General features: G+C 37.6%; 1 protein-coding gene across 5 annotated transcripts in view; it reads left to right on the forward strand.

The window, feature by feature from the left end:
- The window catches only part of PCNX2 (pecanex 2), a 402,596-nt gene that overhangs the window by 56,120 nt on the left and 327,483 nt on the right, over nt 1–18,993 (forward strand). For 4 of the 5 annotated variants that reach the window (XM_037017074.2, XM_037017075.2, XM_037017071.2 and 1 more), the window contains exons 2-4: nt 12,784–12,989; nt 13,589–13,709; nt 14,410–14,446. In XM_037017074.2, the coding sequence (XP_036872969.1) occupies nt 12,784–12,989; nt 13,589–13,709; nt 14,410–14,446 (364 nt within the window). Of the gene's footprint in view, nt 1–12,783; nt 12,990–13,588; nt 13,710–14,409; nt 14,447–18,993 lie in introns of those variants that run through there. The other variant, XM_037017073.2, reaches the window with a different exon arrangement.

Consider the following 18,993-nt stretch of genomic DNA (forward strand, 5'->3'; position numbering starts at 1 on the left):
TATAGAGGGCATGTACCTCAACATAATAAAGGCCATATATGATAAACCCACAGCCAGCATTATACTGAACAGCGAGAAGCTGAAAGCTTTTCCTCTGAGATAGGGAACAAGATGGATGCCCACTCTCCCCACTGCTATTTAACATAGTACTGGAGGTCCTAGCCATGGCAATTAAACAAAACAAAGAAATACAATGAATCCAGATTTGTAAAGAAGAAGTTAAGCTGGAAGTATTTGCAGATGACATGATATTGTACATAAAAAATCGTAAAGACTCCACTCCAAAACTACTAGAACTGATATTGGAATACAGCAAAGTTGCAAGGATACAAAATTAACACACAGAAATCTGTGGCTTTCCTATACACTAACATTGAACTAATAGAAAGAGAAATCAGGAAAACAATCCCATTCACAATTGCATCAAAAAGAATAAAATACCTAGGAATAAGCCTAACCAAAGAAGTGAAAGACCTATACCCTGAAAACTACAAGACACTCTTAAGAGAAATTAAAGGGGACACTAACAGATGGAAACTCATCCCATGCTCTTGGCTAGGAAGAATTAATATAGTCAAAATGGCAATCCTGCTCAAAGCAATATACAGATTTGATGCAATCCCTGTCAAATTACCAACAACATTCTTCAATGAACTGGAACAAATAGTTCAAAAATTCATATGGAAACACAAAAGACCCCAAATAGCCAAAGGAACCCTGAGAAAGAAGAATAAAGTGAGGAGGGGATCTCACTTCCCAACGTCAAGCTCTACTACAAAGCCATAGTAATCAAGACAATTTGGTACTGGCACAAGAACGGAGCCACAGACCAGTGGAACAGATTAGAGACTCCAGACATTAACCCAAACATATATGGTCAATTAATATTTGATAATGGAGCCATGGACATACAATGTGGAAATGACAGTTTCTTAAACAGATGGTGCTGGCCAAACTGGACAGCTACATGTATGAGAATGAAAGTGGAGCAATGTCTAGCCCCATACACAAAAGTAAATTCGAAATGGATCAAAGACCTGAATGTAAGTCATGAAACCATAAAACTCTTAGAAAAAAACATTGGCAAAAATCTCTTGGACATAAACATTAGTGACTTCTTTATGAACATATCTCCCCTGGCAGGAAAACAAAAGCAAAAATGAACAAGTGGGACTATATCAAGCTGAAAAGCTTCTCTACATCAAAAGACACCATCAATAGAACAAAAAGGTACCCTACAGTATGGGAGAATATATTTGTAAATGACAGATCTGATAAAGGCTTGATATCCAAAATATATAAAGTGCTCACGCACCTCAACAAACAAAAAGCAAATAATCCAATTAAAAAATGGGCAGAGGAACTGTACAGACAGTTCACCAAAAAAGAAATTCAGATGGCCAGCAGACATGAAAAGATGCTCCAGATCGCTAGTTATCAGAGAAATGCAAATTAAAACCACCATGAGATATCACCTCACACAAGTAAGGATGGCTACCATCCAAAAGACAACAGCAAATGTTGGCAAAGTTGTGGAGAAAGGGGAACCCTCCTACACTGCTGGTGGGTATGTAGATTAGTTCATCCATTGTGGAAAGCAGTATCGAGGTTCCTCAAACTGCTCAAAATAGACTTACCCTTTGACCCAGGAATTCCACTTCTAGCAATCTACCCTAAGAATGCAGCACTCCAGTTTGAAAAAAAGCAGATGCACCCTTATGTTTATCACAGCACTATTTACAATAGCCAAGAAATGGAAGCAACCTACATGTCCGTCAGTAGATGAATGGATAAAGAAGATGTGGTACATATACACAATGGAATATTATTCAGCCATAAGAAGAAAACAAATCCTACCATTTGCAACAACATGGATGGCGCTAGAGGGTATTATGCTCAGTGAAATAAGCCAAGTGGAGAAAGACAAATACCAAATGATTTCACTTGTCTGAAGAATGGAAAACTGGAGGAACAAAACAGCAACAGAATCACAGAACCCACGAAGGGACTAACAGTTACCAAATGGAGAGAGAGTGGGGAGAATGGGAGGGTAGGAAGAAATAAGAGCAGAGAAGAAGAAAGGGGGTATTATGATTAGCATGCATAATGTAGTGGGTGGGGGAAAGGGGAGGGCTGTGCAACACAGAGAAGAAAGGTAGTGATTCTACATTTTGCTATTCTGATGAACAGTGACTTTAATGGGGTTTTTGGGGGTGACTTGGTGTAGGGGAGAGCCTAGTAAAGGTAATATTCTTCATGTAATTGTGGATTAATGATAACAAAAAAGGAGGGGATTACTCTCTGATAGGAAAAAAATTAACTGTAAATCAACAATTAATACATGCTTTACCTATCTTTAATTTTGATCTTTTAAAGGGTGTCAGATGATCAGCTATGGAAGTACATTTTTCTGATAATATTTCTTCCTCTTAAAAAAAAAGCAGTTCCTGTGTGGTGGTCTCCAATAGGTTCTTCACAATGGTGTAAAGGTCCTATCAACGTGTGGGCAAAGGGTTTGTTTGTGTTCATACAGAGGATCAAAGCCTAATTTGGCTACCCAGAAAATGAACTAAGATACGATATGAAGAAGTTCCAACATCAACATCCTCTGGAAGAGTCATTCCAGAAGATGATCATCAAAAAACTTCAACAAAGATCCTGGCGCTGTTGCAGTTGTAGCTGCATTCATCCCGCCAGTTCCTGGACTTGCCATTGGAATGAAGAAGGAGATATCTAAGCTCGCCTGTGCATACAGTAAAACAACAAATTTGACTGGATCTATATTGTCAGAACTCAACCAAGAATTAGGAGAAGTGCAAGTTGCAGTGCTCCAAAATCGTGCACCTATAGACTATCTACTGTTAAAAGAACATATGGGATGTGAACAGTTCCCAGGAATGTGTTGTTTTAATTTGTCTGATTTTTCTCAAACTATTCAAATTCAGTTAGACAATATCCATCATATTATTGATAAGTTTTCACAAATGCCTAGGGTACCTAACTGGTTTTCTTGGTTTCACTGGATATGGCTGGTAATTGTAGGTCTGCTTTTGTTATGTAGCTGTATTCCTATTCTGTTAATGTGTGTATGCAATTTAATTAGTAGTTTGTTAAAACCTATACATGCTTATGTTACTCTACAAGAAGTCATGTCAAAGAAATAATCAATCTTCCCATGTTTTCTTCCATCTCCTACTTCTATAGCTTTTCTTCTTCCTTCCTAATTACAGCCCTTTGGTAGAATTCGTGCCTCATATAGAAAATTACCAAGTATCATAATTCTTCCAAGTGGTAAAGATACCTCAAGACAAATGCTGGGCATAGGAGCCACAGGGCATAAATCTGCAAAGAAGTCAAAAGCTAACCTTTTCAAAGAATATTGCTTCTCTCTCACTTACCAACTTTACATTTCCCTGTATGGCCCTGGAAGACAGCTGGTTGGTGAGAGGCAGGTAAGATTCCTCAAGGGAGGAACAACCTAAGACAGGCACAGTCGTAGGGGGGCCATCAGGTGAGAAATTGGGGATCAACAGAGGTGAGGCTTAGAACCTCACCCCCCCTGTTTTGAGAGAAATCTGCATCTGTGGATGTTTTCTTGCCCTTGTCTGTTTGGATTAATACTTAGTCTATAGGCACAGATCTGATCATCTACATTTGCCCTCTTACAGCACTAAATTATGTTTTCTACCTTTATCTTGCATCTACCTACCAGTTCATCATTTTATTAAAAAAAAAAATAAGGGAGAAATGTGGGATTCATATATAAATCAAGTATAAAAATCAAATGAATTATCTGACTTGATTGTTTATAGTTCATGATGTGTGATCAAAACCAGAAGTTTCTGTAATATGACTGCCCTTGCACTGTTCACCATGTAAGAACTTATTCACTATGCAAGAACTTGTTCACCATGTAAGAACTTGTTTGTTATTCTTCAGAAGATTGGAGACTGTTGAGAATTAGGCTTGGAGTTGATTGATGATTGTGCATTGAGTCCCCTATACAGAATTTTATTGTTGTTAACAACCATTTGATCAATAAACATGAGAGATGCCCTCTCAAAAAATAAAGTGCTGCAATAAACCTAGGAGTGCATATGTCTTTTTGAATCTGAGAGGTAGTATGCTTTGGGTAAATTCCAAGGAGAGGGATTCCCGGGTCAAATGGTCTTTCTGTTTTTAGTTTTTTGAAGAACCTCCATATTGCTCTCCACAATGGTTGAACTAGTTTAAATTCCCATTAGGGAATTTAGGACGGTTCCCCTTTCTCTGCATCCTCACCAGCATTTGTTGTTCTTAGTCTTTTTGATGCTGGCCATCCTTACTGGTGTGAGGTGATATCTCATTGTGGTTTTAATTTGCATTTCCCTGATGATTAGTGACGTGGCGCATCTTTTCCTTGTGCCAGTTGGCCATCTGAATTTCTTTGGAGAACTGTCTCTTCATATACTCTCCCCATTTTTTAATTGGGTTATTTGCTTTTTGGATGTTGAGGCATGTGAGGTCTTTATATATTTTGCATGTTAACCCCTTTTTGGATATGTCATTTATGAATATATTCTCCCATACTGTAGGATGACTTTTTCTTCTGTTGATAGTTTCCTTTGCCATACAGAATCTTTTTAGTTTGATGTAGTCCCGTGAGTTCAGTTTTACTTTTGTTTCCCTTGCTCAAGGAGATGCATTCAGGAAGAAGTTGTTCATGCTTATATTCAGGAGATTTTTGCCTATGTTTTCTTCTAAGAGTTTTATGGTTTCATAACTTACATTCAGGTCTTGGATCCATTTTGAGTTTACTTTTGTGTATGGGGTTAAACAATAATCCAGTTTCATTCTCTTACATGTGGATGTCCAGTTTTGCCAACACCAGCTGCTGAAGAGGCTGTCATTTCCCCATTGTGTGTCTATTGCTCCTTTATCATATATAAATTGACCTTATGTGGTTGGGTTTATATCAGGGCTCTCTAGTCTGTTCCATTGGCCTATTGGTCTGTTCTTGTGCCAGTACCAAATTGTCTTGATTACTGTGGCTTTGTAGTAGATCTTGAAGTTGTGGAGCATAATCCCCCCAGCTTTATTCTTCCTTCTCAGGATTGCTTTGGCTATTTGGGGTCCTTTGTGGTTCCATATGAATTTTAGAACGATTTTCTCTAGGTCATTGAAGAATGCTGTTGGCATTTTGATACGAACTGAATTGAATCTGTAGATTGCCTTAGGCAGTATGACCATTTTGACAATATTAATTCTTCCTATCCATGAGCATGGATGTGTTTCCATTTATTGGTATCTAATTTCTCCAAGAGTGTCTTGTAGTTTTCAGGGTATAGGTCTTTCACTTCTTTGGTTAGGCTTATTCCTAGGTATTTTATTATTTTTGATGCAATTGTGAATGGGATTGTTTTCCTGATTTCTCTTTCTATTAGTTCATTGTTAGTGTATAGGAAAGCCACATATTTCTGTGTGTTAATTTTGTATCCTTGCAACTTTGCTGTATTCCAATATCAGTTCTAGTAGTTTTGGAGTGGAGTCTTTACGATTTTTTATGTACAATATCATGTCATCTGCAAATACTGCCAGTTTAACTTCTTCTTCACAAATCTGGATTCATTGTATTTCTTTGTTTTGTTTAATTGCCATGGCTAGGACCTCCAGTACTATGTTAAATAGCAGTGGGGAGAGTGGGCATCCATCTTGTTCCCTATCTCAGAGGAAAAGCTTTCAGCTTCTCGCTGTTCAGTATGATGTTGGCTGTGGATTTATCATATATGGCCTTTATTATGTTGAGGTACATGCCCTCTATACCTATTTTGCTGAGAGTTTTTATCATGAATGGATGTTGAATTTTGTCAAATGCTTTTTCAGCATCTATAGAGATGATCATATGGTTTTTGTCCTTTTTGTTGATTTGGTGGATGATGTTGATGGATTTTCGAATGTTGTACCACCCTTGCATCCCTGGAATAAATTACGTGATCATGATGGATAACGTTTTTGATGTATTTTTGAATTCGGTTTGCTAATATTTTGTTGAGTATTTTTGCATCTATATTCATCAGGGATATTGGTCTATAATTTTCTTTTTTTGTGGTGTCTTTGCCTAAGTTTGGTATGAGAGTGATGCTGGCCTCATAGAATGAGTTTGGAAGTGTTCCCTCTTCTTCTTCTCTTTGGAAAACTTTATGGAAGATGGGTATAGGACTTCACTAAATGTTTGATAAAATTCAGCAGTGAAGCCATCTGAGCCAGGAGTTTTGTTCTTAGGTAGGTTTTTTATTTCCAGTTCAATTTCATTGCTGGTAATTGGTCTGTTCAGATCTTCTGTTTCTTCCTGGGTCAGCCTTGTAAGGTTATATTTTTCTAGAAAGTTGTCCATTTCTTCTAGGTTATCCAATTTGTTGGCATATAGTTTTTCATAGTATTCTCTAATAATGCTTTGTATTTCTGTGGTGTCCGTCATGATTTTTCCTTTTTCATTTCTTATTCTGTTTATGTGAGTACTCTTTTTCTCTTGATAAGTCTGGCTAGGGGTTTGTTTTGTTTGTTTATAAGTCTGTTTTGTTTATTTTCTCGAAGAACCAGCTCTTGGTTTCATTGATTCTTTCCATTGTTTTATTCTTCTCAATTTTATTTATCTCTGCTCCAATCTTTATTACGTCCCTCCTTCTACTGACTTTGTGGTCTCCTTTGTTCTTCTTTTTCTAGTTTCGTTAATTGTGAGTTTAGAGTGTTCATATGGGATTGTTCTTCTTTCCTAAGGTAGGCCTGTATTGCAATATACTTTCCTCTCAGCGCGGCCTTCACTGTGTCTCACAGATTTTACAGTGTTGAATTATTGTTGTCATTTGTCTCCATATATTGCTTGATCTCTGTTTTTATTTGGTCATTGATTCATTGGTTATTTAGGAGCATGTTGTGAGGCCTCCACGTGTTTGTGGGATTTTTCATTTTCTTTGTGTAGTTTATTTCTAGTTTCATACCTTTGTGGTCTGAGAAACTGGTTGGTGCAATTTTAGTCTTTTTGAATATATTGAGTCTCTTTTTGTGGCCTAGTATATGATCTATTCTTAAAATGTTCCATGTGCACTTGCAAAAATGTGTATTCTGCTGCTTTTGAGTGTAGAGTTCTGTAGATGTCTGTTAGGTACATTTGTTCTAATATGTTGTTCAGTGCCTGCACCTTACTTATTTTCTGTCTCGTTGATCTGTCCTTCAGAGTGAGTGGAGTGTCAAAGTCTCCTAGAATGAATGCATTAGATTCTATTTCCCCGTTTAATTCTGTTAGTATTTGTTTCACATATGTAGGTGCTTCTGTGTCGGGGTCATGTATCTTTATAACACTTATATCTTCTTGTTGGATTGACCTTTTTATCATTATGCAATGCCCTTCTTTGTCTCTGGTGAATTTCTTTGTTTTGAAGTCTATTTTGTCCGATATAAGTACTGCAACTCCTGCTTTTTTTCTCCCTATTAATTGCATGAAATATCTTTTCCATCCCTTCACTTTTAGTCTGTGTATGTCTTTGGGTTTAAAGTGAGTCTTTTATAGGCAGCATATACATGGGTCTTGTTTTTTTTATCCTTTCAGTGACTCTGTGTCTTTTGATTGGTGCATTCTGTCCATTTACATTTAGGGTGATTATCGATAGGTATGTACTTATTGCCACTGCAGACTTTAGATTTGTGGTTACTGAAGGTTCATGGTTAACTTCCTTACTAAGAGTCTAACTTAACTCACTTAATATGCTATTACAAACACAATCTAAGGTTCTTTTATTTTTCTCCTCCTTTTTCTTCCTCTTCCATTCTTTATATATAAGGTGTCATATTCTGTCCTCTGTCTATCCCTTGATTGACTTTGGGGATGGTTAATTTAATTTTGCATTTGCTTAGTAATTAACTGTTCAACTTTCTTTATTGTGGTTTTATTAGCTCTGGTAACAGCTATTAAACCTTAGGAACACTTCCATGTACAGCAGTCCCTCCAAAATACACTGTAGACATTGTTTGTGGGAGGTAAATTCTCTCAGCTTTTGCTTATCTGGAAATTGTTTAATCTTTCCTTCAAATTTAAATGATAATCTTGCCAGATAAAGTAATCTTGCTTCAAGACCATTCTGCTTCATTGCATTAAATATATCATGCCACTCCCTTCTGGCCTGTAAGGTTTCTGCTGAGAAGTCTGATGCTAGCCTGATGGGCTTTCCTTTGTATGTGATCTTATTTCTCTCTCTGGCTGCTTTTAGTCATTTGTCCTTATCCTTGATCATTGCCATTTTAATAAATATATGTCTTGGTGTTGTCCTCCTTGGGTCCCTTGTGTTGGGAGATCTGTGCACCTCCATAGCCAGAGCAACTATCTTCTTCCCCAGATTGGAGAAGTTTTCAGCAATTACCTCCTCAAAGATACTTTCTATCCCTTTTTCTCTGTCTTGTTCTTCTGGTGCCCCTATAATGCGAATATTGTTCTGTTTGGATTGGACACACAGTTCTCTCAGTATTCTTTTATTCTTAGAGATCCTTTTTTCTCTCTGTGCCTCAGCTTCTTTGTATTCCTCTTCTCTAGTTTCTATTTCATTTATCGTCTCCTGCACCATGTCTAATCTGCTTTTAATACCCTCCATTTTGCTCTTCAACGATTGGATCTCCAACTGGAATTCATTCCTGAGTTCTTGAATATCTTTTCATACCTCCATGAGCATGTTAATGATTTTTATTTTGAACTCCCTTTCAGAAAGATTCATGAGGTTGATGTCATCTTTCTCAGTAGTTGAATTAATAATTTTACTTGAACCTGGTTCCTTTGGTGTTTCATATTTGTATACGGCATCCCATAGTATCCAGAAACTCCAATCTCTGGAGCTGCCCAGCCCCTGAAGCAATTTCAGGTGTCTCAGGAAGTGGTATTGGTGCCTGGGGGGAAGAAAGAGCTGTTTCCTACTTCCTGACTGCTATACCTGTCTCCAGTGCCTGAATCAGTGGACTGAGCCCACAGGTATATGCCTCTATGCTTTGCATTTGTAGTTGGTGTAGACAGATCTTCCCTCTGGCTGGCCTAATGCCATGGTAGGGTTTGCCAGTTTGTGAGCCAGGTGGGCTAGCTGGGAGAAAGTCGCAGTAGGCTGCATATTATGGAGGGAGTCCTTGGAGCTGTGTAGCCAGCCAGGGACCTGGAGCACCTGAAAATTGTGAAAGCTCCCAACTTGCTGGGCAGAGTGCACCCAGACAATTTTGTCTACCTGTCCTTTCTCCTGAGCAGTAAGCTCTGTGCAATGCTTGCCCCTTTAGCAGTCCTCTTGCTGTTAGGAAGTCTCTCAGACTGCCCACCTCTCTTTTGTCACAGAGCAGCCAGATATGGATCCCTGCTGTCCGCAATTGGCTGGAACCTTAGTCTCTCCAGGAATTCTGCCTGTCTTAGCTTTCCAACACCCTAATCATGAGAGTACCGTGCAAACACCATGAAATGTAGGTTTGTGCTCCCAGAGCATATCTCCGGAGTTAGGTATTCAGCAGTTCCAGGCCTCCAGTCCCTCCCCACTCCATTTCTCTTCCTCCCGCCAGTGGGCTGGGGTGGGGAAAGGGCTTGGGTCCTGTCGGGCCACAGCTTTGGTACCCTCTTCCATGAGGTCTGCTCTTTTCTCCAGGTGTATGCAGTCTGGTGCAGTCCTCTTTTCTGTTGCTCTTTGAGGATTAGTTGTATTAATTATATTTTTGTTTTATTTATTGTTTTAGGAGGAAGCCTCTGTCTCATCTCTCATGCTGCCATCTTTAATCCTGCCCTGCTTCCTGGGTTTTATAATGTGTCTTTTATGGGGATTTATTTGGTTCCCTCCCTCCCATTTTGTCTCTTACATCATCCTTTGGATCTGCATTGCTTCTTGCCCTTGAGCCTCTGTGCCCAAGTTGGTGTTCATCATTCTTCCCGTGAGTGAGAAAAACCCAGGGTGGGGCCAAAACTATAATGTAAATGATAAAAGAATGATATTAGGATGGCATCAGGGCCGTTAGCAACAAGGTTTTCCTTAAATGCATATGCTCTAAAATTGGGAGGATCCCAGTGACCCGTAATTTTCTTATTAGTTCATGCTGAACTGCAAAAGGGATTGGCCTAGCGGAGACAGGGTGGTTTCTGGATGGAGACTGGGAAGAGACTGAGTGGAGAGCGGGAGGTCTGCTGTCCTCCATTCTTTCTTCCTGCTCATGTCTAACTGCCTACTCTAACGTGTTGATTGAGCATAATGATGTCAGCGGTAAAATGGCCTTGAAAGTAATTTTCAGTGATTTCCGTGGTAATGTAGAATTGGAAGAGCCTAAGCAGAGCTTAATTACATAACATAAAAAATGTGATATTTGAGAGGATCTTAGATTCTGTTTGGAAGGTCTGCTGAAGGGAGAGGTTTTTAAAGGAATGAAAGCAGGGAATTTTGGGAGGAATAATGTGCCATTTGTAGCATGCTGTGAAACCTTTCCTCTTTCCAGGGAATTTTCAGTAAAATCTCCATCTCGCTATGGCCTGGTGAGGTTTATGAGCTTTTTTGGGGGCATGAGGAAGTGCCAAGTGGTCATTCACAGGACCTATTCTCACATGGATTGTGAACTAGACACTAAATCTCATGTTTACTTCAATTCTAACTTATTGCCTTCTCTTAATTTCAACATTATGAAGCCAATGATGTAGTCCATATTTGTGAGGATAAACTAAAGAGTAATATCTCTTCCTATTGTGGCAAGTCAGTTCTTTCCAAGTGAGTTTTCCCATTATCGACATATAATCTTTTCTCTCTCACCCTTCCTCCCTAACATTCTCTTCCCAATGCCTTGAATAGCCTTGAGGTTTTTTCAATTTATCATTAATCTAATTTGAATGCTATCTTCCCCATGGATATATAACCTGCAATATTAATTAAGCTAAGCAATGCCAACTGCCACAGCAGGTAAAGTCCCAAATCTCGGTGGTTAAATGTATCAGAGGTTTATTTCTCATATGTCTATTTTGAGTATAGAAGGCCCTTGTTCCACAGAGCAGCCCAGGAATCCAGGGTGAAGGAAGTTCTTTCGTCTGAAAAAAAAAAGCTTTCAGCCAACTAAAGAGAAGAGGGAAATGGAAGAGGCTAGTTTGTAATTGTCTAGGCTTAGAAGTGCACTTCTACTCAAAGTCAGTTGGCCAAAAGTAGTCACATGGCTGCAGCCTTACTGCAAGGGAAGCTGGGAAATGTAGGGGAACACATGGAATGTTTGGTAAGCACTAACTCTCTATGCTACCCCTACTCATAAAAGTGGTGTGAAGCCCAAGTTGTATTATAATTCAAATAATATTTGAATATAATTTATATATTGCTGGATGCTAATCTATTTCCATGAACATTTGCTAGCTTTTACTCCTTCTTTATCAAACTCTCAAACTCACTCTCTAGCTTTAGCCTAAATATTTTAGACCAGAAATATACGAACATGTTAAGAAAAACTGATGGAGGCTGTCAATGACCCCTATCCCACTTTTTCTTTTTTTTCAACTTGTTTGTATATTGTTTGAGGTTTTTCACAACTTCTTATCAAGAGTTTCATGTGGAAGGTGAAACTTACCTGTTTCCAAATAGGGAACTGACTTTGTTATCTATCTATCTAGTACTATCTTATTTAATTACTCATTTATTTATTTATTTATTTATTTATATTTGTTTGTGGACTTTTCCCCCGAGAAATAAAAGCAGGTCAGTGATGGTAAGAATTCTTTAATTTCTATTTGTCAGTGACAGTTTCCTCTTTCCTTTTTTTTTTTTTTTTTTCAGCGTTCTGTTTTAGGAACAGTCTTACCTGGAGGATGCACTGTCAGATAAGACCATAGTAGAGGACATGACTGTGCCCTGCAGTCTACAGACCCAGCTGTGTTCTGGGTTGCAGCATGGACAAGACTGATCACTGGGTTTCTGAGGTCCTTCAGGGAGGTCCACTGATAAAAGGGTCTCACTGTTTATGAGGCTATCTTTGTTATCATCTTGGGATACCCAGGGATCCCTTTTTATCCCAAAAGAAAAGAATTGAGCTTAGGAAGTACCAGAGAACCTGCAATGGTCCATGGTCCAAGGAGAGAACTAGAAAGTTATGTGGGGACCTACAGAGTGGGACAATTCAGTGGATCCCAGTGATTCTTCTTGTTTCTTGAGTGGAGTGAACAGAATTGACCTGACTTTCACCATGATGTCTGTGCTAAGATCCTTTGTCACTGGTGGAAATATCCCTCTTCCTTTTAGAAGCAGTACACCCTTCTGTGGCTCCTTGCCTGGTCACACCACTGGCCCCATGGTGTTAACCCAGTGGGATATCAAGAAAGGAGACTTCCCTTAGCCTTTCTCCCTCCCTCTTTCCTCTGTTCTCTGAGGGGTTTTGTGTTTTGTTGAAGGAAACAGCCCCTCAAATGCCTTCCTCTGGCCTTAAAGACCAGATGCACAGGAAGATCAGATTAGGCTATGGAGAAGGAATAATAGAAAATGGAGAGGCTCACTCTAATATAGCTTTTGTTCTGTGGGGTTCCTGCTTACAAATAAATGCTGATCATCAGGCAACTAATACCAGTGTCTGAAAAAGAGAAAGACTTAAAAATAAAAAAGATAAAAAGACAGCAGCTCTTTTTCCTCAGGTATTACCTCCGGGAAGAGTTAAAAACTAATAAGTTTTGAAATCTTGCCCAGTTTAGGCTCAATAAATAGTCCAAAAATGCATTTAGATTTAAAACAAAAGATAATCTTATAAGCAAATGAATTTTTTTCTTTCTTGTCTCTTCTTTAGGCTTTTCCTCCAAATACCATCACTGTATTTTTTTACTGCAGTGCAGTGACTATATTCTTCACAATAATCAAATTGGTCAGTTATCGCCTACACCTCATGTTTGATAAAGGAGAAGTAATTCAGCAAAAGACCTCCAGAAAGAAAGAAAAACCAAATAAAGACAATGAGACCAACAGTGAACACATAACTAATAACAAAAATCCAAGGTAACACTTTTAATTAATGCATCAGTTAATAATTTTAATATTTTAACTTTGATTAAAGTACTTTTCGTTATCTCTTAGTTGTTTATGAAAATATGCCAGTACAGGTAAATACAAATATGTACATTTTTCTTATATTTAAGTAAACACTTAAGCATTAAGTTGACAGATTGTCAAGATGGCTTAACTATTATATTACGACCTTATACTATGCTCTTGGATTCATTTCCATAAGGCTTAGCACAACAAAATATTTTATTTCAGTATTTTTATGTTATCATTTAAAAGCTTAGCACATACTGGAGTATTTTCAGAAAGAACATATATATTTGTTAATATGAAAGTAATACATTGCACAGAACTAAAATTTTGAGAGTAATTCTTGAGTAAGCATTGTCACTGTTCTTGCCTTGATTTCTGACAGTACCTTAGGAAAGCATACCTTATTTTAAAGTAATGTTATAACTCTCTTTTAAAAATAAAATCTGCATACAATGAATATGACAAAATAGAATCTAGGAAAAAAATTGTTTTGGAACTAATACCAAGAGTCATAGTTATATTTGATAACATCACTGCTTTCTTGTTTCTCATGGTTTAAGCAATAATAGACAGATTAACAATAGCAAAAAGGAAGAATCCCATAGAAGCCTCTCTACACCTCCCCTCCGCTGCAGCTCCAAAGGGCCGAGCCTGAGCTCTCATCACTCTTCTGGGCTCCTGGTGAGTGGGCTGTTTCTGTTCCGCTCCTCCTGCTGCTGTGGTGGTGCTGATCGTGCCCAGAACTGACCTGTGTAGTGGCAGTTACTTGCACACTGGTTGTAAGTACTGGCCCTTGTGTCTGTGGCTGTTGCATCCCAGAGAGTGGAAATGGCTTGAGGGGTACTGGACCGTAAGGTAAACACCCAGTCGTGTTCTGGAAGTGCATTCACCACGGTTCTGCTGCCACCTCTCCCTGCCGGACCTGCCAATCTGGCCAGAAGACCCATTCACAGACCTGCTCCCCTCTTCTCTTGTCTGTCATTCATTTAAATAATCATCTTTGTGATGCCTTCCCCTGGAATCAACTCCCCTGTCCACATTAAATCATACTTGTCTCTTGGAAAGTCCATTAATCACCTTTTTTCCAGATTGACGTTACTAGGCTCTATTCACTCATTTAAAGTAGCACGTCATTCCTTCTTTTCACCTTCATTATCAAATTCCTTTTCATCATAGCACAGTGGCCTTGGTTAGATGTCTATATGTACATATACTTTATATTCATTTTTGCTACCCATTTTGTTAGAAGCTTGAACAGAACAGACACTATATTGTCTCATGCCATTTAGAAAAACAGTGGCTGCTGCTCAGTGGCTGCTGACTGCCTGAAATTGGGCAATGAGCTGAGTCATTATTGATTTTTGTTCTTTCCTTTATTTAGGAGTTGCCAGCGCAGGAAACAGTGGAAGATCTCAAAGGTAGAGTATTTATTGTCATCATTTAACATTTTATCACAGCATTATCCTCTGTGAAATGAAAAATAATTTTTAGAGATCAGAGTGCCAGTGAATTAATTCAATATAAGAACCATACCTAAGACTGCATAGTTACATGTTAATGTCATTTGTTTAACTCTGAATTTTAATTATTTCTCATCAGAATTTGCAAATCATGTCTACATTTACATTGTGATTTTTTATTGATTGTATTTCATTGCCCTTTCTCCAGTCTATGCCTCATTTCATACGATTCATTTATAGCAGATATAAATTAGGATAAATTCATCATTGACATGCAAACTTTTCTTTGTAGTATTTACATTGAAAAATGACAGAGGGAATTATATTGCATTCTATATATCTGCATTTCTTTTGAATTACAAATTTTTTTTCTGGGAGCTTTCTTTTAACCCTCCAAATTTTTGTTTCACTTTTTTTTCTAAGATTTCATTTTATTGTCTTTTGACTGCTTTCAGAAGACTTAGAAAATAACTTTTGGAGGCCTGAATTAACCCCTTTTTTCCTCTACAATTCTTTTTTTTTTCAATGTTACTACAAATAGAAATTTATGCTCTATTTAAATTTTAAAAATAGCACAAAATTTCATTTTCTGGAAAACAACTGAAATTAGTGCCATGGCTCTGAGAACCTAAAATGAAGTTTCTTTTTTCATCACTCAGCTAAATTCCATAATAGTAATATACGAAGGGTTATCTAAATTCTTTTTACTGTATTACTATTCCTGAAATGAAATATGCATTACTTAGGTCTCAAAATTTTAGTTACAAAGTTTCATAACAATATTATTGTATGTCCACACATGTGCACACACACAGACACACACATTTTCCCTAAAATTAAACTACATATTCTTTCAGATGAGATGTACTATTGCTATGAGCACCATAACTTTACTTTCAATGTCTGTTCTGGCCTTTTAACTTCATTCCAGTTGAAACAGTTCCCTTCTTCCTTCCTTGTACTAGGAGTTGCAGTAGAGGTTTTTTAATATGTCATTTTATTCTGAGGCATAAGTAATATGTGTAAGGTGGCATTTACACCCATACCTGGCTACTAAAGCCAATGTTTTTTCAGCACCACTGCACTAAAGCATTTTTTCTTAGACCATTCTCATAATATACCATCCTAGCATCTAGTTTTTCTTGTTGTTGAAAGACATAATGGCTTTCTTTATTTTCTAAACAGCTCCATTGAGATATGATTCAGATGCTATACAATTCACCCATTTAAGTGTATAATTCAGTGGTTTCTAGTGTATCCACAGAGTTGTATGTCCATCATCACAATTAATTTTAGAGTATTTTTATTACCTTGAAGGGAAACCTCACACCACTTAACCCTCACCCCTCAAACTCCCCATCTCCTCTAGCCCTAGGCAACCGCTAATGTAATCTCTGTCGTGTAGATTTCTTATTTTGGACTTTTCATATAAATCAAACCAGATATGTGATCTTTTGTGACTCTTCTTTCAACTACCATAACATTTTCAAGGTTCATTCCTGTTGTAGCTTGTATCAGTACTTCATTTCCTTTTATTGCCGAATAATATTCCATAAAATACCATCTTTTATTTGTTCATTCATGAGTTGAACATTTGGGTTCTGTTCACTTTACTTTTTGGCTATTATGAATTATGTTGCAATGAAAATTTGTATGGAAGTTTTTGTGTACATGTGTTTTCATTTATTTGGGTATGTACCTGGGAGTGGAATTGCTGGATCAGTTAGTAACTCTGTGTTTAACCATTTGAGGACCTATCAGACTATTTTAGAGAACAAGTGCATCATTTTACATTCCCACCATCAATATATAAGGGTCACAATTCCTCCATGTCTGTGACAATATTTGTTACTACCTATGTTACTGATTATAGACATCCTGATAGGTATTAAATTGCATATCATTGTGGTTTTGATTTGCATTTCTATAATGACTAATTATGTTTATGTTTTCATCATCATCATCTTTAGAGGAAATCTATTCTTGTCCAGTTTTTAATTAGATTGTGTTTTTGTTGGTGAGTTGTAAGAGCTCTTTATGCATTTTGGATACAAAGCCCTTAAGAGACATATTTGCAAATATTTTCTCCCTTTCTGTAGATGTCTTGTTACTATCTTAATGGGGTCCTTTAAAGGACAAAAATGTTCGATTTTCATGAAGTCCGCCTTATTTAATATTTCTTTTGTTGTTTGGGCTTTTGGTGTCATATATAAGAAATCATTGTTGAATCTAAGATCACGAAGATGTATTCCTATGTTTACTAAGAGCTTTATGGTTTTATCACTTATATTCAATTCTGTAATCCATTTTGAATTGATTTTAGTTGTTGTTTTTTTGTTATTTTGTTTGTTTTGTTATCATTAATCTACAATTACATGAAGAACATTATGTTTACTAGGCTCCTCCCTTCACCAAGTACCCCCCCACCCATTACAGTCACTATCCATCAGCGTAGAATCACTACTTGTCTTCCCTGTGTTGCACAGCCCTCCCCATGCCCCCCCTACATGCTAATTATACATGGTAATTGTAGTACCCCCTTGCTTTCCCCCACCCCTTATCCCTCCCTTCCCACCCATCCTCCTCAGTCCCTTTCCCATTGGTAACTGTTAGTCCATTTTTGGCTTCTGTGAGTCTGCTGCTATTTTATTCCTTCAGTTATTCTTTATTCTTATACTCCACATATGAGTGAAATAATTTGATACTTGTCTTTCTCTGCCTGGCTTATTTTACTGAGTATAATACCCTCTAGCTCCATCCATGTTGTTGCAAATGGTAGGATTTGTTTTCTTCTTATGGCTGAATAATATTCCATTGTGTATATGTACCACAGCTTCTTATCCATTCATTTACTGATGTATATTTAGGTCATTTCCATTTCTTGGCTATTGCAAATAGTGCTGCGATAAACATAGGGGTGCATCTGTCTTTTTCAAACTGGAGTGCTGCATTCTTAGGGTAAATTCCTAGAAGAAGAATTCCTGGGTTGAATGGTATGTCTATTTTGAGCTTTTTGAGGAACCTCCATACTGCTTTCCACAATGGTTGAACTAATTTACATTCCCACCAGCAGTGTAGGAGGGTTCCCCTTTCTCCACAACCTTGCCAACATTTGTTGTTATTTGTCTTTTGGATGGTAGCGATCCTTACTGGTGAGGTGATGTCTCATTGTGGTTTTAATTTGCATTTCTCTGATGACTAACGATGTGGAGCATCTTTGCATGTGTCCGTTGGCCATCTGAATTTCTTCTTTGGCGAACTGTCTGTTCAGCTCCTCTGCCCATTTTTTAATTGGATTATTTGCTTTTTCTTTGTTGAGGTGCATGAGCTCTTTATATATTTTGGATGTCAACCCTTTATCAGATCTGTCATTTATGAATATATTCTCCCATACTGTAGGGTACCTTTTTGTTCTATTGATGGTGTCCTTTGCTGTACAGAAGCTTTTCAGCATGACGTAGTCCCACTTGTTCATTTTTGCTTTTGTTTTCCTTGCCCGCAGAGATATGTTCATGAAGAAGTCATGAATGTTTATGTCTGAGAGAGTTTTGCCTATGTTTTTTTCTAAGAGTTTTATGGTTTCATGACTTACATTCAGGTCTTTGATCCATTTTGAATTTACTTTTGTGTATGGGTTTAGACAGTGATCCAGTTTCATTCTCTTACATGTAGCTGTCCAGTTTTGCCAGCACCATCTGTTGAAGAGACTGTCATTTCCCCATTGTATGTCTATGGCTCCTTTATCGTATATTAATTGATCATATATGTTTGGGTTAATGTCTGGAGTCTCTAATCTGTTCCACTGGTCTGTGGGTCTGTTCTTGTGCCAGTACCAAATTGTCCTGATTACTGTGGCTTTGTAGTAGAGCTTGAAGTTGGGGAGTGAGATCCCCACCACTTTACTCTTCTTTCTCAGGATTGCTTTGGCTATTCATGGTCTTTGGTGTTTCCATATGAATTTTTGAACTATTTGTTCCAGTTCGTTGAAGAATGTTGTTGGTAATTTGACAGGGATTGTATCAAATCTGTATATTGCTTTGAGCAGGATGGCCATTTTGACGATATTAATTCTTCCTAGCCAAGAGCATGGGATGAGTTTCCATTTGTTAGTGTCCTCTTTAACTCCTCTTAAGAGTGTCTTATAGTTTTCAGGGTATAGGTCTTTCACTTCCTTGATTAGGTTTATTCCTACGTATTTTATTCATTTTGATGTAATTGTGAATTGAATTGTTTTCCTGATTTCTCTTTCTGTTAGTTCATTGTTAGTGTATAGGAAAGCCACAGATTTCTGTGTGTTAATTTTATATCCTGCAACTTTGCTGAATTCCAATATTCTAGTAGTTTTGGAGTGGAGTCTTTAGGGTTTTTTATGTACAATATCATGTCATCTGCAAATAGTGACCGTTTAACTTCTATTTAGCAATCTGGATTCCTTGTATTTCTTTGTTTTCTCTAATTTCAATGGCTAGGACCTTCAGTACTACATTGAATAACAGTGGGGAGAG

The sequence above is a fragment of the Manis javanica genome, chromosome 7 (assembly GCF_040802235.1).
Source record: "Manis javanica isolate MJ-LG chromosome 7, MJ_LKY, whole genome shotgun sequence".
In the NCBI taxonomy this organism is placed as follows: domain Eukaryota; kingdom Metazoa; phylum Chordata; class Mammalia; order Pholidota; family Manidae; genus Manis; species Manis javanica.